At 42.5% G+C, this 24,371-nt stretch overlaps 2 protein-coding genes, 7 non-coding genes and 1 pseudogene across 9 annotated transcripts; 1 reads left to right on the top strand and 9 right to left on the bottom strand.

Moving 5' to 3' along the window:
- Positions 1-145: 145 nt before the first annotated feature.
- Positions 146-214, bottom strand: LOC123474797 (annotated as a pseudogene).
- Positions 215-913: 699 nt separating this feature from the next.
- Positions 914-995, bottom strand: Trnas-aga. The gene has a single exon. It is a non-coding gene; the product is annotated as a tRNA-Ser (tRNA).
- Positions 996-1,090: 95 nt separating this feature from the next.
- Trnal-cag lies at positions 1,091-1,174 on the bottom strand. Its single transcript has one exon. It is a non-coding gene; the product is annotated as a tRNA-Leu (tRNA).
- An 816-nt stretch (positions 1,175-1,990) lies between these two features.
- LOC123474465 lies at positions 1,991-3,431 on the bottom strand. Its single transcript, XM_045176679.1, has 3 exons — positions 3,255-3,431; positions 2,234-3,011; positions 1,991-2,155 (listed from the first exon to the last, which is right to left on the bottom strand). The coding sequence occupies exons 1-3, from the start codon at positions 3,429-3,431 to the stop codon at positions 2,076-2,078; spliced, it is 1,035 nt and encodes a 344-aa protein (XP_045032614.1). The 3' UTR covers positions 1,991-2,075.
- A 2,020-nt stretch (positions 3,432-5,451) lies between these two features.
- Positions 5,452-5,534, bottom strand: Trnat-ugu. Its single transcript is given in 2 exon segments — positions 5,452-5,487; positions 5,499-5,534. It is a non-coding gene; the product is annotated as a tRNA-Thr (tRNA).
- A 71-nt stretch (positions 5,535-5,605) lies between these two features.
- Positions 5,606-5,711, bottom strand: LOC123474842. Its single transcript, XR_006649965.1, has one exon. It is a non-coding gene; the product is annotated as a U6 spliceosomal RNA (small nuclear RNA).
- Positions 5,712-6,410: 699 nt separating this feature from the next.
- Positions 6,411-6,492, bottom strand: Trnas-aga. The gene has a single exon. It is a non-coding gene; the product is annotated as a tRNA-Ser (tRNA).
- A 95-nt stretch (positions 6,493-6,587) lies between these two features.
- Positions 6,588-6,671, bottom strand: Trnal-cag. The gene has a single exon. It is a non-coding gene; the product is annotated as a tRNA-Leu (tRNA).
- Positions 6,672-6,938: 267 nt separating this feature from the next.
- Positions 6,939-7,044, bottom strand: LOC123474834. The gene has a single exon (XR_006649957.1). It is a non-coding gene; the product is annotated as a U6 spliceosomal RNA (small nuclear RNA).
- A 9,769-nt stretch (positions 7,045-16,813) lies between these two features.
- Positions 16,814-21,128, top strand: LOC123474464 (uncharacterized protein K02A2.6-like). The gene has a single exon (XM_045176678.1). It carries the CDS (start codon positions 16,857-16,859, stop codon positions 21,126-21,128), a length of 4,272 nt encoding a protein of 1,423 aa, XP_045032613.1. The 5' UTR covers positions 16,814-16,856.
- Positions 21,129-24,371: the final 3,243 nt, after the last annotated feature.

The following is a 24,371-nucleotide window of genomic DNA, read 5'->3' as shown; positions in this document are numbered from 1 at the left end:
GATGAAAATACGAACGACAATTAAAAAATGAAAAACAAATGAATACCGCCATCCGCAACACTCTTCCCCTCTCGTCCTCTTGCCCCCCTTTTCCCCCTCTTTTTTCCCCTCTTGCCCCGGGACAGAGAAGATTACGCCCAAGCTTTTGCGCAGGGGCAATGCTAACCTTCTCTGTATCGTTCCAATTTTAGTATATGTATTCCGTGTGGAATACAGTAACAATAATGCTGACCAAAGCTTTTGTACCTCTTATTTTTCAAGTCCAATCCGTTGCTGAAGCTTAACGTTGTTTGTACGTGGAAATGATCTATTGAATAGTGATAGTCAGTCAGCTGTCAGATTTCCTAAAATGAACTATATTCAGATATTTGCTTTTGTGTGTCCCCCATGCGCAGTGCTCTTGGGCCGCCTTGACGAAAGAGTATTCAACGATGTATTGCATTAGTGCAGCTAACGTCCAGGAACTTCTGCTCAATCCATGGCGTATAACAATCGTGAATCTATTCTCTCTTTTTTACCAGCGAGCACGTTTCTCATTCTGGTGCACCATCACGGTGGGGAATTTGTACGTGGTGTAAAAAGCCAGATTTGTTTGAAAGCATTGCAACGAACAGAGACAAAAAACAAACAGAAAAGAAATCAAGTGTACAGTTCTTCGAACCGGAGTTGAACCAGTGACCTATGGTTATCTTTGTACAATGCTACAGTCCACCGCTCTACCTACTGAGCTATCTAAGGGACATGATTTTTTAGATTCAGTTGAGTACTAACAATAGAAATGGTGTGCGTGACAACTGAGCAAACTTCAGTAAGTATTAACAAAAATCTCATTCAATTCTCACGTATAGTAACTGTAATAGTAAGCAGCGCAATTTCCTAGTTTTCTTATCGTTACGCGCGCTACCCACCGCAACGCAGATGGTAGGATTCGAACCTACGCTCCCGAAGGGAAACTGATTTCTAGTCAGTCGCCTTAACCTCTCGGCCACATCTGCTGTTAATTAATGTCAGAACAATTGATGAAAACCCGCTATAACTCATTAACAGCTGATCTACTTCAATTGGTTTTGATATAAATCTTTTACGTGTGTGTCAGAAGAGGGATTCGAACCCTCGCCTAGAGAACTGGACTGCGACCTGAACGCAGCGCCTTGGACCGCTCGGCCATCCTGACTGAATACTTTTGAATAATTTTTGGGAGTGGTCCCCTGTATTTCCATGGACTACTACATCTAGAGGACGGGACTCTTTTCCTATCTCGCCGTGTTAAAGTCCGTCGGGTGGGTCAATTTCACGGGGAAATATATAAAACACATCAATCGATAGAGCTTTAAAAGGCGGTTACAATTATGCAAATGGATTTTAGAAAATCTTTGAAATGCAATAGATATTTAAGTTTTATTATTAGAAGAACGGGAAGAAAGTCATTTCACCGGTGCCCCTTAACGACTAATGTAAGTTCTAGTTACCAAGTCTTTGTCAAAACAAACAAAACAATACAAAGGTTGGACTGCTATTCTAGAAACGTTTTGTGTGTGACAGATTTGGAAGCTTTTTCATTTGGAATGTGTATTAAATTTTCTATTGACAACTTTATTATTGCCAACCACAGGTGCCTTTGTCTGCAAAACAGTTAGTGTTGCTGCGTAGCCATTAAGCATTGGATTAATGAACTTACAAAGTATGAGAATCGCAAGCTGTTCATTGTGCTTGTTTGCAGCAGGCATTTCCTTTCCTCGACTACAGCAAAAGGTGGAACAACCAGCAATGTGTGGGGTAAGAAAACTGATGAGATCTTCACGAATCTTCCTTGTGTTGTGTAGCTTCTTTAAGGCAAATTCAACAAATCTGTAGATGGTCCACATTCTTTGAACAAATTCTTTTGAAGGAATGTTTAATCCTCCACGATCTATCCACAAGAAAGACATTGTAATTAATAAAGACTTCATTAATTTCAATGCAAAATAATTTTTTTTTCTTATACTTAGGCAATCATTCAAAGCATTAACGGCGTTAGCTTGCGGTTCTTGAATGTCTGTGTGCCTTAGGCCTTCTCTACATGCCACACAAATCTCTCATTCCTCAATAACCAAAAGAAGAAATCCGGCAGTCACCGCAGTCGCAAGTTTGTCGTCACAATCACTACCTCCGTAATCTTTACACAAATAACAATTAACATTTAAAAAACAAGTAATTATTGGTATTACTGTGTAGGTTTGGATTGACGTAATACCTGGTGGCCTTCTCAATTCTTCCAATACTGCACGATCTTCTATTCCGAGAGCTGAAAGGACATCAAGAGCTCTCTTTTTCGGATTCCTCAGTGTAGTTGTACGTATGAATTTTCCATTTCCTCTGTTTTGCTGCTCTCGTTCCAATGGTACATTGCAGTTCATAACACTGTAGGTTATCCCCGTGCGCAATAGTTTTTCTAAACCATAAATAGCTGCTTTTGCATCCATATTGTAATTACCGCCGTTCGCTTGTCGCAGAGCGCTAAATTTTCTTTCGAGGTTATCGCTGTTGAACCGTCGTGTTAGTACGAATGTAAATCCAGCGTCACGCAGCAAATGCGAAATTTTTGCGATCGTTGATTTTGTAGTTATCGTTATTGCTTCAAACGTTTCCGACGTCAAGAAGTGATTCTTTTCGACGCTGGAGATACGCCACTCTTTAAGCCACTTTAAGAAATCTTCCAGCCATTTCAGTCTGGCGTCATTAGTAGAGGTGAATGGGGCTTTATTTGGAAGCCGCTTATAAATGGCTTGGGTGTAGTTACATACGTCATGGATTTCAAACCATTTAATTATTTTTAACATAAATGATATGGTTTCTTCTGAACCCATAAAACCCGATACTTTCCTTCGTCGTAATGCTTCTAGCGCAGCCGCCAAAGGCCTACTGAAAATGTCAAGTGCTTTTTGAACATTCTGTCGCTCTATTTTCGTAGGCTCAAGATGCCTATTTGTCAATTTCTTCACAAATTTTAGTAAAAGTTTCTTTTGTTTCTCGTACAGCCTCTTGATGAATTGAAACATGATAGATTTTCCTTTTCTTTGCAGCGGGCGATCTATAAATTGATTTCGCACATTTTTTATGATATGCGAAGAATCAAAGCTCAAAAAAAGTTTTCTTGAGGGATCATTTGGGTGTGTTACTTCATGCGACAACATCCCTTCTGGGTTTAGCAGTTTAAACATTTTAGTGTTCGTTGAGGCATTATCAGCAACTAATCCTACAGCAGTGTATCCAATGTGCTCGATCTCTTCAATGATGTGTAAGGTTAATTTATGTAGCTCTTCTGCAGTCATTTTGTAAACGAGAAAATATCCCACGATCACGTAGTAAGAGTTACACAGGCCGTTAATGGCAAAAGTAAGCAGTTTGTTTGCTAATTTTTGATTATTTTTAGGTTCTACAATGCCAGCCATGTCGACATGTCCAACATATTTATCGAAATTTTTCATGTAACTTTCACAGGGTTTTTATTGCGAGTTCGTCAACGGCGACATTAACCTTAACGCCACATCCATTTCCAAGTTCTATCAATTTTGCACGTAATGCATCCTTGATAAGATCTGTGATGCCAACGTCCATGGATGATGATCCGAGGTAGCTCCGGAGTGTTTTTTCACACGGTAAGTTCAACATTCCTGATTTTCTGATAAATTTATAGGATCCCGGACTTCTTGCTTGCCAAATTATGCAGTGTCGGATCACTTCTTGATTCCACTTGTTTCCATTCTTATGCTTCTTCATTTTATTGTTAATCTGGTCCAACATGAAAGCGCTCCATGGATCTTCTGTGGAATCCGCTTTTATTTGTTTTAACATATTTATCTCGGCGATATTCACCCCTGTAATGGTACTTTTCAATTCCCTGACTTCATTTTTCAACTTGTGATTTTTTCTCTTCAGTCTAAGAAGACGCTGCTGTAAACGTAAAATATGCTTATGCTTTTCAATTTCATTTTCTGTAGGAGCTACTGGTCGTAGCAGTCCAACGTCCGTGTCTGAGTTGCCCGGCTCATTAACTGCCGAATCGTAATCCACATCACTCACGTCATAATCGGGATCGGAATCACTCACGTCACATTCGGAATTGGATTCAAACACGTCATTTTCGGAATCACTCACGTCATATTCGGAATCAGAATCAAAGCTCTCCGACCTGCTGGACTCGCAGTCAACATCCGATGGTGGCCCAGACGTAGCTGCACTGTGTATCATCTCGTCACAGACACCCATACTACTTGGAGCCACAACCGGAACGTCGAGCTTCCCATCACTGTTACTATTAGCAGATTCTGATAGTAAGTGATGTAAATCATCTAAATCAACGCAATGTGTAAATTGTAGATATAATGCGATAATATTTCATAAATTTGAAATTAGAAACCTTCATTTGTTGCACCGCTAACTAGCTGGTTTGTTATCACATAGTTTATCCGTTGTTTTTTTCGTGGTGGCTGATCGGATAAATCAGCTTCATCTGAAGGAATAGTAGGTTCTTTGGCTGCTACTTCCATAAAGCCAAAAAATATTGATGGAACCGCATTCGGTAGTAGTTTTTTTGCTCCAGCTAGTACAGTTGGGTGGAAACTGTCCTCACTGAAATGTTTTTCGCACACAGTAGCGTTTTTTAAATTGCATTGTTTTCTAACAGGTCGTAATCCATTACAGTTTTCAATCACACTCAACCACACTTTCCTTCGTTCGTCGTCGAAAGGCATTGCATAAAAATAAGCATGGTTAGTTGCGTTGGCATCGCTTTTCCCACGCACGGAATTACATCCGTTCACTATACATCTGGACGGAGCCATGAATGCAAAGAGACTAAATGACCTATTCCATGTCTGACTACTAAAATCAATCTAAGCGCAACAAGTCTTACTTCTGACTTTTCTTTGTCTTTACTTATTAACTGACCTTTAGTTATAAAGGGGGGGGGTGAGAAAGTTGACCATAGCGCAAGGAAAAGGATGAAAACATTTCCGTCAGAAAAAGGAAAACAAAATGAAAAGAAAAACTGTTTTTTATATGTATGTTTCCCAACGTTAGAAAATTATGTAAATAGGTTGAAAACAGAGGCGAAAGATTTTCAAAAAATGTTTCAAATTTTGCCGGTCGCAGACGTTTAGTTGTAAGAGCTTCTGGAACTTGGCCGCTAGGTAGCACCGGTGAAACGGGCTTTCTTCCCTTTCTCCTGTAAGGAAATTACAAATATCTAGAAAACTATTAATTACAAGTATAGGAACATTTATTAAGTCAACTAATAATTTTTTGTGCTTTTTTCACTGCTGATGTAAAAAAAATTACATGGCCGACATAGGAAACCTCGAAGAGTCTCGTCCTCTAGATGTAGTAGTCCATGGTATTTAACTTACATTGTGATCATGATTTGGTGGCTACGCGTATGTTAACAATTATATAAATTTCTTCAGTGCACTGTGCCCTCTATGAGAATTGAACTCATGACCCCTAGTTAGACAGGTGTTTACAAGACTAGTGCTCTGCCACTGAGCTAAGAAGTCTGATAGGATCAACTCGCAAAGACATAGCTATCTGTATTAGACGGGTTTTGGTTTACTTAATGAACATGGCCAAAAATGTGGAACGCTTCACGATTTTGCGTGTCATCCTTGCGCAGGGTCCATGCTAATCCTCTCTGTATCGTTCCAATTTTAGTATATGTATTCCGTGTGGAATACAGTAACAATAATGCCGACCAAAGCTTTTGTACCTCTTATTTTTCAAGTCCAATCCGTTGGTGCAGCTTAACGTTGTTTGTACGTGGAAATGATCTATTGAATAGTGATAGTCAGTCAGCTGTCAGATTTCCTAAAATGAACTATATTCAGATATTTGCTTTTGTGTGTCCCCCATGCGCAGTGCTCTTGGGCCGACTTGACGAAAGAGTATTCAACGATGTTTTGCATTAGTGCAGCTAACGTCCAGGAACTTCTGCTCAATCCAAAGCGTGTAACAATCGTGAATCTATGCTCTCTTTTTTACCAGCGAGCACGTTTCTCATTCTGGTGCACCATCACGGTGGGGAATTTGCACGTGGTGTAAAAAGCCAGATTTGTTTGAAAACATTGCAACGAACAGAGACAAAAAACAAACAGAAAATAAATCAAGTGTACAGTCCTTCGAACCGGAGTTGAACCAGTGACCTATGGATATCTTTGAACAATGCTTCATTCCACCTCTCTACCAACTGAGCTATCAAAGGGACATTAATCTATAGATTCAGTTGAGTACTAACAATAGAAATGGTGTGCGTGACAACTGAGCAAACTTCAGTAAGTATTAACAAAAATCTAATTCAATTCTCACGTATAGGAACTGTAATAGTAAGCAGCGCAATTTCCTAGTTTTCTTATCGTTACGCGCGCTACCCACCGCAACGCAGATGGTAGGATTCGAACCTACGCTCCCGAAGGGAAACTGATTTCTAGTCAGTCGCCTTAACCACTCGGCCACATCTGCTGTTAGTTAATGTCAGAACAATTGATGAAAACCCGCTATAACTCATTATCAGCTGATCTACTTCAATTGGTTTTGATATAAATCTTTTACGTGTGTGTCAGAAGAGGGATTCGAACCCTCGCCCAGAGAACTGGACTGCGACCTGAACGCAGCGCCTTGGACCGCTCGGCCATCCTGACTGAATGCCATTGAATAATTTTTGGGAGTTGTCCCCTGTATTTCACTTACATTGTGATCATGATTTTGTGGCTACGCGTATGTTAACAATTATATAAATGTCTTCAGTGCACTGTTCCCTCTTTGAGAATGGAAGTCATGACCCCTAGTTAGCCAGGTGTATACAAGACTAGTGCTCTGCCACTGAGCTAAGAAGGCTGATAGGATCAACTCGCAAAGACATAGCTATCCGTATTAGACGGGTTTTGGTTTACTTAATGAACATGGCCAAAAATGTGGAACGCTTCACGATTTTGCGTGTCATCCTTGCGCAGGGGCCATGCTAATCTTCTCTGTATCGTTCCAATTTTAGTATATGTATTCCGTGTGGAATACAGTAACAATAATGCCGACCAAAGCTTTTGTACCTCTTATTTTTCAAGTCCAATCCGTTGCTGCAGCTTAACGTTGTTTGTACGTGGAAATGATCTATTGAATAGTGATAGTCAGTCAGCTGTCAGATTTCCTAAAATGAACTATATTCAGATATTTGCTTTTGTGTGTCCCCCATGCGCAGTGCTCTTGGGTCGACTTGACGAAAGAGTATTCAACGATGTATTGAATTAGTGCAGCTAACGTCAAGGAACTTCTGCTCAATCCATGGCGTATAACAATCGTGAATCTATGCTCTCTTTTTTACCAGCGAGCACGTTTCTCATTCTGGTGCACCATCACGGTGGGAAATTTGTACGTGGTGTAAAAAGTCAGATTTGTTTGAAAGTGTAACGAAGGCCTACAAATATATTTACTCAACATGCCCACATTTTATGATCTTATGTTACTCCCTTTTTCACTTACGATATCCACCTTTTTCCTTATGTTAACGTTTACAATTCGTATCGCATTTCCTGTTTACTCCCTTGAAACGTTGTTTGTCAATCCGGAGATGAAGTCATCCTTGCTTTTAGCTCACCTCGATGAACACCTGCAACTGATGCGCATATCGCACAATATATAAACAATCAGTTGATTGGTTGCTTACACGTCATAATCAATCAATTAATAAAACATCTCTTGATTGGTTGCTCGTGCCGAGTTGCGACAGGCCATCAGCGTCTGTGACCACTCCCGAAATGTGAGGTTTCGTGATGAACCCACATTTCCGACAAACAGAGTCGTTCGGCAACTTCCACAACGTTTAGACGTCGTTCGGCAACTTCCACAACGTTTAGACGTCGTTCGGCAACTTCCACAACGTTTAGACGCGGAAACTCGATCAGTGCAAATTCTTGAATTTGCTAGAGTCTTCTCACAGTTCTGAAACGTTTAGTAGTCGAATTATTGAGTGTTAATTCTGTGAGTTTACTCGTGCACTTGTCTCTTTCCCTACTCTTAAACTTTGTCTCGTGCTTTTCTCCCTTTTGAACTGTCTGTTTCTCCCGTGTCCCGCTCTCGCTACCACAAGCCGCTTCGTATCGTTTTACCAACGTGCACTCCCGTAACGCTCGCGCTACATCGGTAAGCTTCCAAATTTCCCTTATTCTGTTGGTCATTATGGTTTGGCTCGTTATTCCCTTTCTTGTCATATTGTATGTCCTCTCCCGTGCAATTCTTATGGCCTTAGTCAAGTAAAATACACGTCCATCATTGTGGGTAATTCGCCTCCGAGTTCACTTAAATTCCTATTCCAAACAACATTTAATTCTTTGTAATACTTTACCCCACAAGGGATGTATTACATAATGGTGGCAGCGCTTTTTGAACTCAACCACAATGAATGATGATGTTATTACTGGCGGGTCTAGAATTCCACGAACTCCTATACAACCCAGTGTGCCCCGAATTAATGTTCCCCTGCTGAGTGAGCCAACTGTTGCTAGATCACTTAATTTCGATAAGTTGCATGTTGAACCCCAAATTGCACCTGATACATGTCCAGCTTGTACCACTCCCAAACCAATTTCTGAACCAGTTGGTAAACCCGCTTCTTCCGTTGTAAGTACACAACCATCTAGAGTTAGTTCTCAGATAAGTAAGCTTAGGTCTAACGGTGCGTACGAAGCCGTAGCTCGTCTTGATACTGTTTCCAGACGGAAACCCAGAGGTAGTTTTGCCTCTGGTACCGTTTCAGGGAAGCGTTTACCCTCTATTTTTGCTAGAATTGCTGCGAGTATTTCTCCAGCTAAGTCTCCTCCAAAAGTTTCGCCTAAGTCTAGTTCAGTAGCAAAAACTGTGTTAGGGTTTTTCACGAGGAACTGCCCGAATGGAAAATCAACTGAACCTGAGCCTACGACATCTATTCAACAAAATCAAGAACAATCAACAGAAGATATTCCAGCCCAAAACGAGCCAGCTTCCGTACCTTCTCCTTGCGATCAAGAGCCTGAAGGAGAGAGAAGCGGACTTTCAGTCGACCGATCCGAAGATCTGGGTACAGCTAATTTGGTTGATTCAAGACATCCGTCTATCGAACCACTATTTACCCGACCCGAATCCAACGACGGTGTGGACAGAACCTACGATCCTGCTGAGGCATCTGACGTCGATCCTACAGGTGAAACTACACGCATAGGCGAAGAAAACAACCCAATTGGAAGCCCAAGCGTCCGTGCTGACGTCGATCTTCATATCACATGCGAGACAATTCCTGATATTTTTGCTGAGTCAAATTCACTGCATCACGGAACTGCAAGGCGTGACACCACAGAAGTACGAGACAATCTTAGCCTCGTTTCAGAATTTTGGAACTTCCATCAGACACCGAGAAGAACGCTACCTACATCTAACGAACGAAGTGAGAGAGTTACCCTCCCACTTGGAAGTGCAGCTACTGACCCATCATCAGTCGTTCCTGATAGACATCCGCAACCTAATCTTCTACCTGCGGGAGCTACGCCTGCTGACTCCGCTGGAACCGCTAGTTCCGGAAATCAACTCGTTGCTGAGGAAATTGGACAACTTACCGGGAGCAGTCAACCCGAACAACGTGCAGTTGGCAGAGGAGATCAAACAAACACTCTCCCAAATCAAGGTCCGATTGCAACGGTTCCTACCATCCCATACGGCGGAGGACGTACCTCAACAACCCGCGGCCCAACAACCAGCACACAGTCAAGAGGAGAGGACCGTTCGACGTCCACGACAGGTGCGATTCGCCGACCACCGCCCTATTCGCTTTTCCCGTCGTCGATGTTCGACCCGACGCCCACGCTTACTGATTACACCACCCAGGAGCGTCGCAGACGTTACAGCGAATCTCGATCATCTACGAGCAGCATTTCAACACAATCTCACAATTCAAGACAGGAGAGCTTAAGAGCGCAAGAAACAAATCCTAAGAACATGGCTCAATGTCCTTCCCCTAGTAGAGCAGCTACAGCTAGAGATCTTGATGATTTCCAGAATAATGAGCATACCTTTTCCCGTTTGCAATTACTTCCCTCGTTTTCCGGAAGTCCACTTACGCGTTTCGACTCTTGGCTAGAATCTTTCGAAGCTATAGTAGACACATCAGGATGGTCAGGAGAGAAAATTATCCAAATGCTTCGTGCTAAGTTAACAGACAGCTTTTTCCGTAATTCAGGCCATTTTGAAAGATCTTCCGCATGATTATGATTCAGTCAAAGAAGCTTTGCTCGATCATTTTCACGGCGACGAAAATAATGATTTATATCTTAAGAAATTTAACAAAGCTAAGCGTAAGCCAGGGGGAAAAATCGTTGATTATGCCCTTCAACTGCAGGAAATTTTAAAGCGTGCATATTGTAACGAAGGCCTACAAATATATTTACTCAACATGCCCACATTTTATGATCTTATGTTACTCCCTTTTTCACTTATGATATCCACCTTTTTCCTTATGTTAACGTTTACAATTCGTATCGTATTTCCTGTTTACTTCCTTGAAACGTTGTTTGTCAATTCGGAGATGAAGTCATCAACGCTTTTAGCTGACCTCAATGAACACCTGCAACTGATGCGCATATCGCACAATAAATAAACAATCAGTTGATTGGTTGCTTACACGTCACAATCAACCACTTAATAAAACATCTCTTGATTGGTTGCTCGTGCCGAGTTGCGACAGGCCATCAGCGTCTGTGACCACTCCCGAAATGCGAGGTTTCGTGATGAACCCACATTTCCGACAAACAGAGTCGTTCGGCAACTTCCACGACGTTTAGACGCGGAAACTCTGTCGGTGCAAATTCTTGAATTTGCTAGAGTCTTCTCACAGTTCTGAAACGTTTAGTAGTCGAATTGCTGAGTGTTAATTTCTCCGCTTCCTATCGTTTTACCAGCGTGCGCTCCCGTAACGCTCGCGCTACATCGGTAAGCTTCCAAATTGTCCTTATTTCGTTGGCCATTATGGTCTGGCTCGTTATTCCCTTTCTTGTCATATTGTATGTCCTTTCCCGTGTAATTCTTATGGCCTTAGTCAAGTAAAATACATGTCTATCATTGTGGGTAATTCGCCTCCGAGTTCACTTAAATTCCAATTCGAAACAACATTTAATTCTTTGTAGTACTCAACCCCCAAAGGGATGTATTACAATATCCTGTAGCTCACTCTGAGACGTCCTTTGCAATTATTTTAATGCAGAAATTTATTGAAGGCTTAGATCCCAAGCTACAGGCGAAAGTTAAATATAAGGACTTTAAGGATTTTGGCGAACTAGTTACTTCAACACGGACGTATGCTAGTAGACTAGAAGCGTTAGAAACAGATCGTGAAAGGCAGGAGTTTATTCGGTCTATTGATGGCACACATGGCACCAATAGCGCAGAATTGACTGAGCTTAAGCAAATGATAGTAGATCAGAAAGAAATTATGATGAAGGCAGTTGCTAACGTTCGCCATGAAGACAAGCCTGTTGTTGAAAAGAAAACTGAAAGTGAGCAGATTAGGGACGTTCTTAGTGAACTCGTGCAGAGCGTAAAGAAACTCCATCTCAATAGGAAAGACGTCTCATATCCTTCAAACACACAGTATATGAAACAGGTCTCGTTTCAACCGACTTTAGCTAATCAGCAAGATGGTAACGTGAGAGCTCCGCAGCAGCGCTTTAATAACAATAATGGAAATAGAAAATTTGTGAACTCCCAAAATAGTTCTACAAACAGTAGTCCGCCAGCCCCCAGACCTCCAAATGATTTCAATAATCGACCTTTACAGTCGTCGGTTGTTTGCAATTTTTGCGGTTACCGAGGTCATATTCAGGCAGATTGTCGTCGTTATCAACGTCAAGCACTAGAACAAGCTCAGCCGCCTATTTGTTATTCTTGCCGTGACATCGGGCATAGATCTAACAATTGTCCTAAGTTCAGAAACAATAATAGACCTAACATTCCCGGTCCTCCTCAACATCAGGAAAACCAGTAGGAATCAACTGTAACTTCGGGTCAGTTGATGAAGAGCTTCCTCTCAAATCCCGACAAGTCGCAAAATTAACAACAATTACGAATGAATCGACTCCAAGAATTCCGTTAAAGATTTTCCAGGTCCCGTTCCAAGCATTATTCGATACAGGCGCGTCTAAAAGCATTATACATGAATGTTTATTTAAGAAGTTACCCCCTAGAGGTCAGGAGATCTGCAGCCAGCTTGACTTCGATTTATATGATGTAGGAGAAAATAAGTTACATACGCTGGGAAAAGTGACTCTGCCCGTTGGATACGGGGAGACAATTTTACAGCAAGAATTTATCGTTACAAACGGTGTTTCTGAAGATTGTATCCTTGGATGGGACGCAATCCAGAAGCATGGTTTTCAGCTCGATGGAGAAACAAAGAGTATTTACTTAGCTAGAGATGGGCAAGGCCCCTCTTCTATTTTAGGGTGCCGGAAATGGCAGTTACAGCAGTCAAAAAGACGACGTTACCTCGTCAGACGTCGCTAGTAACTGTAGGCCAATTGAAGGGTTCATTTCCGTATGTACCTCCGAATTCAGCATTTATCTTCACACCATGTGAGAATTTGCCAGATGGAATTTATATTGAAGAATTTATAGGAAAGGTATCGGGAGATGGAGCATATAACATTATAGTCGAGAATCATTCGTTACAGCAAGTCACAATTCCACGAAACACCAAGTTAGGCGTTATTGAAATCGCTCAGCAGATTATCGGAAAAGTAGCGTTAAATACATCAGAAATTAAGCCCATAGAATCACGAGAGCCTATTGTAATTTCGGAAGTCGACCCGGAATTTCAAGCACCGCTCTCTCAATTATTAAATGACTTTCACGACTTGTTTGCTTCAAAAGATTCAGAACTAGGGAATACCAATCTCATTAAACATACAATTGATACAGAAGGAAGAGGCCCCATTCGACAACCCCCATATAGAGTTACTATTAACCAAAGGAAATTATTGGAAGACAAAGTTCAGGAGATGCTAGATGCAAAGGTCATCAGATACTCGCAATCTCCATGGGCTTCACCCGTGGTGCTTGTAGAGAAAAAGAATGGAGAAATAAGATTTTGCGTTGATTATAGGAAATTAAACAGCATTACAAAAAAAGACTCTTTTCCCAAGCCACGCATCGATGAAACTTTAGACAAATTATATGGAAAGAAATTCTTTACAACCCTTGATTTAGCTTCCGGTTATTGGCAGATTCAAGTTTATGATCCAGATATCGAGAAAACAGCTTTTGTTGTAGAAAATAATCTTTATGAATTCGAGAGAATGGCGTTTGGTTTGTGCAATGCACCTGCCACGTTCCAAAGGCTAGTGATGTGACGTTAGTGGTTTTTTGAAACGTTAAAGTTATCCGTTAAGTTAACGGAGCTTTACTTTTTGACGTTAAATTAACGCGTTAATTAACGCGTAATTAACGCGTTAATTTATAGCGTCCGTTAACGTAAGTTAAACGTTATTTTAAACGTTATTTAAAAAAAAATACAAGTTAGAATAGAAGTCACGGTCTTGATTAGTTTTATTACGGTTATCAGTTAGGTCCATTAAATAATTAGGCATTTTCTCATTTGGATATTTCGCTGTTCTAATGAGAAAAAAGAAACTGCGAAAAACAAGGAGGAAAGTAAACAAGACTTTAAAAAAAGGGGCCTTAATAGGTCTTTGTTACAAGTAAGGAACACCTTTGCTGCCAAAGTGACTCCTGTTGTACGATTCTGTAAGGATGGGGAATGAAAATAGTTTTCCTTACTTTTAATATTGAATATGGGGAATAGTTGTGTGTGATGATGATGAGTTTATTGTTGCACAGAGTTTTTGGCAAAGACCGAGATAACAGTTAACAAGACGAGTCCGATTTAAAAAGACTTACTGATGAAGACTGCAGAAGACTGCAAAAGAGACTGACACAAGACTGACACAAGACTGACACAAGACTGCCTGACAATCGGGGAAAAGGGCAACATTTATACGAAGGAGCAAGGTCACTTAGGGTTAGGTGTCGCAAAGGGAATTAATATTTTGTGTGTAAATGTAACACCTATGTGGAGAATTCACACGTTTGAAGGCCAGGTAGAAGGGAGATTGAAGGCCGGAGCCATCGGTAGATGACCTATCGGTGGAAGAGGGGAAGAGGGTTGTAAGCGTGGGAAGGGAGAAAGGGATGTAAGGAACGCGGCTGACCGTTCCTTACATAACATCCCGTGCCGAAAGATTGCGTCCCGCAATCTATAAAAAGATATAAGGTCAAATCTGAATCGGGAAAACAAAGGTGCAACATTTTTTTTTTTTTAATTTTTGAAGAGGGGACGTGTTTTCCGCAGCGGCGAGAATCCAGAGGTCCAAGAATGCGGAGATCCACCCGGTATCTGTAATGCCAGAAACGTCTGTAACATAGGCAGGTCCAGGGCTGAAATGTCCGTAGATGCATGAGCGTTGAACTCGACGTGGTCTCTTCGGATTCAGACGTCTTCTTCAGTTCGTTAGCTCTTGTGGCTGAGAGGGGGTGTCTAAACCTAGTACACCTTGCCTGTCAGAAAGGGGAGAATGGCGACTGGGACAATGTCTATTTCTTAGCACATCATCTCGCGGCAGTCGAAGGATAATGAGGGATGCGCTCTGTCTGGCGGAGGATAATTGTATATAATTTTTGAAGATTTTTTTTTGTGCACCGATGAAAACCAAATTTGATATTAGACCTTTAAAGTTAGTTTGGAGGCTTAGGTTGTTGTAAAAAATAAAATAGTCAAGGGAATTAGAAAAAGAATGGTGATGTCAGCGAAGTCATTTGAAACAGTAAATGCATTGATCGATAGTCCGTGGGTGAATCTCCTTTCCGTGATGGGTCAAATATCCGTGGATAAATCTTCTTTCCTTGGTGGCTGTTGAGTCACTTGTGCTGATGAACATGTTGGTGATGGTAAATTGTGTTTGGAAGTACGATGAGAAGGGCGAAAACTTGGTCAAGAATCGGCTGTTGGAGATGGTTGGTGACGTCGTCTTAATTTTCAATTTAGAATAAGTATAGAGGTATGGTGGAGATAAGTGGTATGTTTCATCTTTACATTGGGCCTTGGGGTGTATAATGGATCGCTGAATCGCTGAATACTGTTGTAGGGGCCTTTTAAAGCTGTCAGGTACTTTTCAAATTTCTTGAACTGCTCCCAATATTTTGGTAGAATGGACTTAATCAGGATGTTGGAAAGGAAGTTGTTGAACTGCTTTTTGATGCATGATGGTGTGAAGTTAACAGCAGATGAAGCGGTTGTTCTAGTAAAACAAAGAGCCAAACACTTTAAGGTAGTATTTGTTGGTGAATAGGTAGTATCTTTGATATTGCTCGGTTCTCGATGGCAATGTGTTTGAATTTCTTCAGTTGACGAAAAAAGGCTATTTATCTTGATATTCTTCGGGAAGACTTGATCCTCGTTTTGGTAGTAGGAGATGGCTGTTAAATCTTCTTGAACAACCGTTAAGGTAGTGCATTTTGTTAAAGATTCGTTTTCCTCCAATTTTGTCGAGGCTTCATTTTGAGGATTGATCTCCTATCATTGTTGGAAGTTCAATGGTGATGGAAAAAGCTTCGCTGGTGCCAATGCTTGTGTTATCTGGCGTTTGTTTGGCACTGATAATTATAGCAGGTTCTTGTGTAGGAACTTGAGTTTCAAACTTACGTGTAGAAATGTCTCTCAAAATTTTTCCAAATTTCTTCAATTGACGTGTAATTTTTTCGTTCCATACTGTTTTAAGCATCGTCGCATTTATCTTGATAGTTTTTTGCATGTTGAATTAATTTTTCGGTAACGGATGGATGGCGTTTTAATGTTACTTTAGGTTAACGTAGCACTGGTTAAAGTCTTTTCGGGGGTTCGGGGTACGAAGTTCACTGTCACCAAATGTAAGGATGGGGAATGAAAATAGTTTTCCTTACTTTTAATATTGAATATGGGGAATAGTTGTGTGTGATGATGATGAGTTTATTGTTGCACAGAGTTTTTGGCAAAGACCGAGATAACAGTTAACAAGACGAGTCCGATTTAAAAAGGCTTACTGATGAAGACTGCAGAAGACTGCAAAAGAGACTGACACAAGACTGACACAAGACTGACACAAGACTGCCTGACAATCGGGGAAAAGGGCAACATTTATACGAAGGAGCAAGGTCACTTAGGGTTAGGTGTCGCAAAGGGAATTAATATTTTGTGTGTAAATGTAACACCTATGTGGAGAATTCACACGTTTGAAGGCCAGGTAGAAGGGAGATTGAAGGCCGGAGCCATCGGTAGATGACCTATCGGTGGAAGAGGGGAAAAGGGTTGTAAGCTTGGGAAGGGAGAAAGGGATGTAAGGAACGCGGCTGACCGTTCCTTACAATTCTTTCTCCCCAGTGAATGCAATCCAGACACAGAAAACTCACGTTCGGCAGCTGCCGAAGAGACTGGAATGCTCAAAATGATATATGCCAAATTTTTCAAAAAGGGAAACCATTCCGCATTGTCTTTCCAATAATTAATGGTGTCTTGCATGGTTGTTGTTGTCGGCAGATCCAAGTTACGACTTGCAAAGTTGAAGTAGTCCAATAGTTCTGATTCAATGCTGGTCAACTTGTCATTATCAGAATTCAAATCGGTAGTAGATCTTCCAGACATAGTGTTGTATCTTGTCGTGTTGGGCAGAGCCCCTAGCGGTAATGAGCCGTAGTTAATACAGAGAGGCTCAGCCTCAGTTGCACACAGACAGGCTAGTGCATAACATGGTGTCAGAAGTAAACTGAACCAATTGTTCAACATGGCGAGTGATCTTCATCCACCGACATCCTTCTCCTTTGATGGCGATCTGCCTTCAAAGTGGGCTCTTTGGAAAAAGCAATTCGAGTGGTATCTTAAGGCCACGAAGAAAAACAAGGAAGACGAAGACGTTCAGGTCGGCGTGCTGATCACGTTGCTTGGCCATGAGGGCTTACGCATTTACGAGACCTTCACTTGGACAACGCCTGGTGATGAGTCTAAGATTGTGCCAGTGTTAGCTAAGTTTGATGCTCATTTCCAGCCGAGAAAGAGCCAAACATTTGAACGATACAAGTTTTTAACTCGCCACCAGCGTGATGGTGAGTCGTGCGAAACCTTCTTGTTGGAACTTCAGTCTCTGATAGCTACCTGTGAATACGACGCCCAGCGTGACTCCATTCTGCGTGACCAGATCGTTATTGGCGTAGCCGACAACAAAACGCGTGAAAAGTTGTTGTTTGATCCCCAGCTTACTTTGGCCAAAGCAATTGACACATTACGTGCCTGTGAAACGTCTTCGTTGATCGCTGAACAGATGTCAGCTGAAGCAGTCAATAGGCTAACCTTGGACAAATTCAAATCGGGAAAACCAGTTCTTGGCAAGTCTGGTCAGGGCGGTGGTCGTCGTAGTTCAACAGAAGTCAACAAGCCTGAACAGGACGACAAATTCAGACCTTCCAGAACTCCCACACTGGTGACAAGTTGCAAGTGGTGTGGGGGCAGTCATGTTAAAGGCCGGTGCCCGGCTTTTGGTAAACAGTGCTCTAAGTGTGGCAAGTCAAATCATTTTGAAAAAGTTTGTAACTCTGAAAACGTTGCCAGTCTCGACGAGTATGTGATCAATTCGCTGAGTGGTCAACAGCAATCACAGTGGAGCGTTGATTTACTCATGGCTGGTTATACGGTGCCTTTCAAGGTTGACACTGGAGCGTCTTGTAACGTAATTCCGTTGTCCTGCTTCAACAAATTAGGACACACGAAGAAGCTCTTGCCTGGTCCTCGAGTTCGCACCTACAATGGACAGTCCCTGCATGTGCTGGGACAACTGGATGTTACTGTTTTTTTCAACAGCAAGCGGTTCCAGATTCGTGTAGTCGTGATCAAGGAAGACAATGTCCCTATTCTGGGGCTGCCCAGTTGTTGTGAACTGGGTCTAGTTCATGTGCCACAGAAGCAGGTCAACGAAATCGTTGTGGACTCGCCGTCGACCAATTTGCCGCCTGCGTTCCAAAATTACAAAGGTGTGTTCATTGGCATCGGTAAATTGTCCATCGAACACGAGATCAAGTTGAAAGACAATTGTGTCCCAGTTGTGCGTCCTCCCCGCCGAATTCCGTTCAAGATTCGTGATTTGGTGAAAAAGAAGTTGGACGACATGGAACAGCTAAAGTTGATTTGTAAAGTGACTGAGCCTACTGAGTGGGTAAACCCAATGCTGGCTGTTCAAAAAGCGGGTGGTGACGTACGCATCTGTCTCGACCCGTTGGATCTTAACAAAGTGATAAAGCGCCAACACTATCCGGTGCCTACGGCACAGGAATTATTTGCCCGAATTGGAAAGGCAAAGTTTTTCTCAACGCTCGACGCAACGTCGGGGTTTCTGCAAATTCCCCTGTCGGAAGAGTCCAGTTTTGTTACGACCTTCGCCACTCCATTTGGACGATATCGTTTTCTTCGTCTACCATTCGGTATTTGCTCAGCCCCAGAGGTTTATCAGCAGGCGATGATACAGTTGTTTGGAGACCTCAGCGGTGTGGAGATCTACTTTGACGATTTCTTCGTTTGGGGCGAAACACGAGAAGAACACGATGACCGTTTGAAAGCCGTGTTTGACAGGTGTGCACAAGTCAATTTGAAATTGAATGCCACCAAGTGTAAGTTTTTGCAGTCGGAACTTCCCTGGATCGGACACATCATCTCCTACCAACAGTTGAAGCCGGATCCCGATAAAATTGAAGCCATCCGTGCGTTTCCAGAGCCTGCTTCGAAGGAAGATCTCCAGCGACTGTTGGGTATGGTAAATTATTTGGCAAAGTTTTGTGAGCATTTATCGTCGATCACCAAACCGTTGCGAGATCTGCTCAAACATGATGTTGAGTGGGTTTGGGACGCAGCGAGCACGAAAACGTTCCAGGCCGTCAAGGATTTGGTAATTTCGGCACCCACCCTGAAGCTTTTTGTTCCGGCTGCTCCAGTGACTGTGTCGGTGGATGCCTCTCCTTTTGGACTTGGGGCGGTCTTGCTGCAAGATGGCCAGCCAGTAGAGTTTGCGTCTCGAACACTGACCGAGACTCAGCGCAGGTATGCGCAAATTGAAAAGGAGCTTCTGGCCGTGCAGTTTGGAATGCAGCATTTCCATCATTATGTTTATGGGAGTCACGTTTTAGTAGAAACCGACCACAAGCCCCTCATTGGTCTGGTTGACAAGCCCATTGGCTTATGCACTCCTCGGATTCAGCGAATGCGCCTTCAGCTCCAAGGGTACAGCTACCAGTTGTGCTACAAGCCGGGTAAGGAATTGTACCTTGCTGACACCTTAAGCAGAGCGCCGGACCCTCGAGAATATTCAGGTGATCAGTCTCAGTGTCATGATGAACATGTCCACGCTGTCCTCAGTTATGTCATCCCGGGTCCAACGATTCAAGAAAAGTACGCTCGAGCCACGGAAGCTGATTCGACCCTGCAGTTGATCGTCGGACTCGTTAATAACGGCTGGCCTAAGCACAAGCGTGATTGTCCGGTTCCGGCGAAGCCGTATTGGTCTGAACGGGCAAATTTGTCGACGGCCCGTGGCTTACTTCTTCAGGGGCAGCAAGTGGTTGTGCCATACAGCCTTCAACGTGAAATTCTAGCTAACGTCCATGACGGACACTTCGGTGAAACCAAGTCCTTGGAAAGAGCAAAATCCGCCGTCTTCTGGCCGGGATACGTGGAGCAGATTCGCAACCTTGTCGCTGGATGCAGTATTTGTCAGGAAAGAAGAAACCACAATTCGGCACAGCAGTATTATCCGGCAGAAGTCCCGGAACACCCTTTTCAAAAATTAGCAACGGATTTCTTCCAGCTTGCTGGAAAACATTATCTTTTAACAGTCGATTATTTTAGCAAGTGGCCGTGTGTGGTTGAAATGTCGTCGACTACCAGCTCTGTCACCATTCGAGAGTTGGAGAAAATTTTCTCTGATTTCGGCGTCCCGGAAACTCTAGTGTCTGATAACGGGCCACAGTTTGGCAGTGCCGAGTTTCGCGAGTTTTCCCGCCAGCAGCAGTTCTCCCATGTCACGTCTAGCCCGTTCTATCCTGAATCCAACGGCTTCGTTGAACGGTCGGTTCAGACCGTCAAGTCTTCGTTTATAAAAGCCATTGAGAGCGGCCGCTCTCTTCAAGCCGCAGTCCGTGCTATTCGCTCCACTCCAGTTGGTGGTGGCCTCCCGTCTCCGTCCGTCCTGCTTCAGTCTCGTCATTTGAGGGGTAGTCTGCCTTTTGTGCCAGCCGCACTCAAGCATCAGCGTATCAACAGTGATGCAGTAGAGGAACTTTTAAGACGCCGACAGGATAAAATGCTGTTTCATCAGTCGTCCGCCGTTTCCAAACGGTATCCGGTTTTGTCAGTTGGCCAACGTGTTCGTGTTCGCGTCGGAAAAAAATGGATTCCTGGTGTAGTGAAGATAGTGTGTCAACAGCCGGATTCCTACGTCGTCAGCACCAGTGATGGAAGTGAGTTTCGCCGGAATCGCAGGGCGATCAACGTTTGCCGTAGTCAGCAAAGCGAAGGTCCAGCAACTCCTCCCACAGTCAACCAGCGGGCCCCTGCAGCAGGGCCCAGCAGAAGACCAAGAGTTTCGTTCATATTTCCGTCCTTCTCCCTGTCTAATTCAGCTGCTAATTCAGCAGTATCCGTTCGCGCTCCGATGATGGTTCCAGTTCCCGGCCCGGCGACAAGCAACGTGGTGGCACCCGTCTTGTCTTTACCGCCAACTCGCCCAGCGGTGTCTGCGCATGCTGAGCCGATCCGTCAGGCCATTTCTCCCGGCATTACCAGGGAATCACGCAAGCCTAGAGAGTGGCCGCCACGCTCACGCTCGAGCGCGAGGTTGGCCGCGAAGAACAGGCGGAGTGTTTCGCACAGCCCAGCCAGGTCGACGGCAAGTAATCCGACTTCAACGCTCGATCCTGCCCAGCTAGCAATGGTTCCTCCTTCGGAAGTTCCCGGCAGTCCCCTGGACCCTGTTCAAGATTGTCAAGAGGCGGCGGTTCCAGCTAACTACGACTAACCTAGTCCGTTTCACTGTTCTAGTTTGTGTTGTAATCTCAGAACTCTGGTTTGTTTGTTTTTGTGTTCTCTTATTCATTCTTACGTTGGTTTCCCTTCCTTGTCTTTGCATTACCCGTCTCTTTTGTTGTGTTTAAAAGGAAAGATGTTGTATCTTGTCGTGTTGGGCAGAGCCCCTAGCGGTAATGAGCCGTAGTTAATACAGAGAGGCTCAGCCTCAGTTGCACACAGACAGGCTAGTGCATAACACATAGATGACGATGAGCGTGAATAATTGTTGCTATTGGACCCCCTACGGGACTTTTTGTTTTTCTAACAGCAAATGCAAATAATAATGTCTAGCAGACTACGAACGTACGCTGAGCCGTGTAAGAAGTAGAAATTTAAATTTTTACAGTAAACCTAAACCAAAAAACCTTAACAAAGCGTTGCATTTTCAAGCTAAAAAATAAATAAAATAACGTTGAAATTAACGCATGAAAATTTCAAAACGTTAAGTTATTACGTTAAGTTAACGGACCCCAAAAACGTCCGTTAACGTGATGTTCACGTTAATCGTTAAAGTTAACGTCACATCACTACCAAAGGCTAATGAATTATGTACTGAGAGACGTCTTAGGAAGTAAAGCGTGTAATCTCAACGGATGGTATTAAACCCGATCCGAGTAAAATTGATAAGATAGTTAATTATAAAACACCAACTTCTGTTGACGAAGTCAGATCATTTCTTGGACTTGCCGGATATTATAGGAGATTTATTAAAGATTTTGGGTCAATAGCTAAGCCGTTAACTCGATTAACACATAAAGATCTAAGTAGGAAACCATTTGCGTGGGGAACGGAGGAACAGGTTGCCTTTGAGAAGTTACGCAATTCTCTAGTAACTCCCCCAGTTCTCGCATATCCAAATTTTAACGAAAAATTTTTGCTTTTTACTGATGCGTGTGAGTATGGAATTGGAGCGGTATTATCGCAAATGCAAGATGGGAAAGAACATCCAATAGCATATTCTAGTAGACAATTAACAAAAGCCGAAATGAAGTACAGTACCACAGAAAAAGAAGCATTAGCTGTAGTTGATGCGATTAAATACTTCCGCCATTACTTATTAGATAAACCTTTTGAAATCATTAGTGACCATCGACCTTTGCAATGGCTTAAAAATCAGAAAGATAATAATGGTAGGTTAGGTAGATGGGCTATATTATTAACCGCTACGAATTATGAATTGAAATATAGGCCTGGACGTATCCATCAGAATGCAGATTGTTTATCCCGTTTAAAAGTTGCTAGTTTTCAACCAGTACCAATTAATATCAAGTTAATTTGCGAAAAACAACTTGAAGATGAACTTTGTATAGATATTCGAAATTATCTAGAGAAAGGAGTACTTGACGAGAAATTTAGCCAATCCAAGCCGGATTGGGCTAAAGAAATTGAATATTTTGAAATTATTGAAGGTCCGCTTTATCGGCAGGAATTGCCTTCAAAGGATAGTAAACGTAATGAAATTAATCATCAGTTAGTCTTGCCTTACTCCCTCCGCCATCTAGTGTTGAAAGAATTACACGATGCGCCGATGGGTGGGCCTTTAGCTTTTTATAAAACTTATTGGAAGGTCAAGAACAATTATTATTGGCCTACAATGAGAAAGATATATTAGAATATTGTCAAGATTGTGAAATTTGTACCGCTAATACGGCATCAACTTAGAGAGCCCTATTACATCCCCATGAACTTGCAAAAGCCCCTTTTCAAGTTATTGGTATGGATTTCTTAGGCCCTATTACTCCCGCTTCTCCTAATGGAAATAGTTATATCTTGGTTATCACTGATTATTTTAGTCGCTGGGTAGAAGCAGTAGTATTGAAAGATCAAACTGCCCAAACCACAGCTGACTGCGTATATAAAACCATTATTGTACGGCATGGAATGCCAAAAGCTATTGTCTCTGATCGTGGAACAAATTTCACATCGAAATTGTTCCGCTATTTTTGTAAAAAGTTTAAGGTTGATCAAAGGCTCACCACTACCTACAATCCTGCTAGTAATGGTGAGACCGAGAGATTTAATCGAACATTAACCTCTATGTTAAGAAAAGAATTAAAAGATGGGCAACATGCTAATTGGGAAGAAATGTTGGATGATGTTTTATTTGCATACCGTAGTTCTACGCATTCTTCGACACTTGAAACCCCTTATTATTTAGTGCACGGTAGAGATCCTAATATCCCTATTAACGAATTTCTAGATGCTTCTCCTTCAACTTTTAAATCCGCCTCTGATTATGTAGGGAATTTAAACGATCGCTTGCGTTATAGCTTCCAACGAGTTCGCAAAGAAACCGTGAAAGCTTGGAATCGCCAGCGCGAACAATATAACAAACGAGCAAAAGAAAAGAAATATGTTGTAGGTGATAAAGTCTTATTAGATATTCGTGTAGTTAAGGAGGGCGATAGTAGGAAGTTTACATCTAAATATAAAGGTCCTTATAGAGTAGTAAAAGTTTATAATAATAGTACTGTAGATATAGCTGATAGTTCTTATGTATGTCAACGTACGCACGTAAATCGTTTAAAACCATTATACGAGACAATGTTGTGGAAAACGGAACCTTGTCCCCCAATTGAGAACCCCTCCGATTTTGAAAACCGATTTCGCAAGTCAATTGCGACTCAAACTCTAGACCATGACATAACCATGGAAAGTCAAGATCATGAAGTATTGGCAAGTGACGATTACGAAGATGACACCACGCAAACAACTGATCGTTTTGAAGATGTAAATGTTTCTCAACAACAAGCTGATGTCGTCAGCGTTCATCGTCCTTCATCGGAAGATAATATTTCTAACACAGAAGAATCGGACAACGAAACACAATCAGTTCAACATGAAGCAATTAACGAAAATGACTCCGCACGCGCCGAAGTGGAGGCAACCCAGAGTTTGCCATCCGAGCCAGAAGAAGAAACGCCAACTGAGAACCCAGAACTACTTCATGTTACCAGACGCCCGCAACGCAATCGACAAAAGCCTCTGCGTTATCGAGATGGAGTCCAATAACAGAAAATTCATATATAAGGCCGAAAATCTTCCATCAGTCAACAACTCTCGCTCATTTTTAAGTATCACCTCCGATCTTGCACATCCATCTCTGGAAGGAAAGATGGAGGACATCAATTACATTTATGTGAATTGCAGCCCGGAGGAAGAGCTCCCACCACCGAGTCCAATTCAGCCACAG

The sequence above is a fragment of the Daphnia magna genome, linkage group LG7, assembly GCF_020631705.1.
Source record: "Daphnia magna isolate NIES linkage group LG7, ASM2063170v1.1, whole genome shotgun sequence".
Lineage (NCBI taxonomy): Eukaryota > Metazoa > Arthropoda > Branchiopoda > Diplostraca > Daphniidae > Daphnia > Daphnia magna.
The sequence above is the reverse complement of the archived record's forward strand: the minus strand, read 5'-3'. Positions and strand labels throughout refer to the sequence as shown.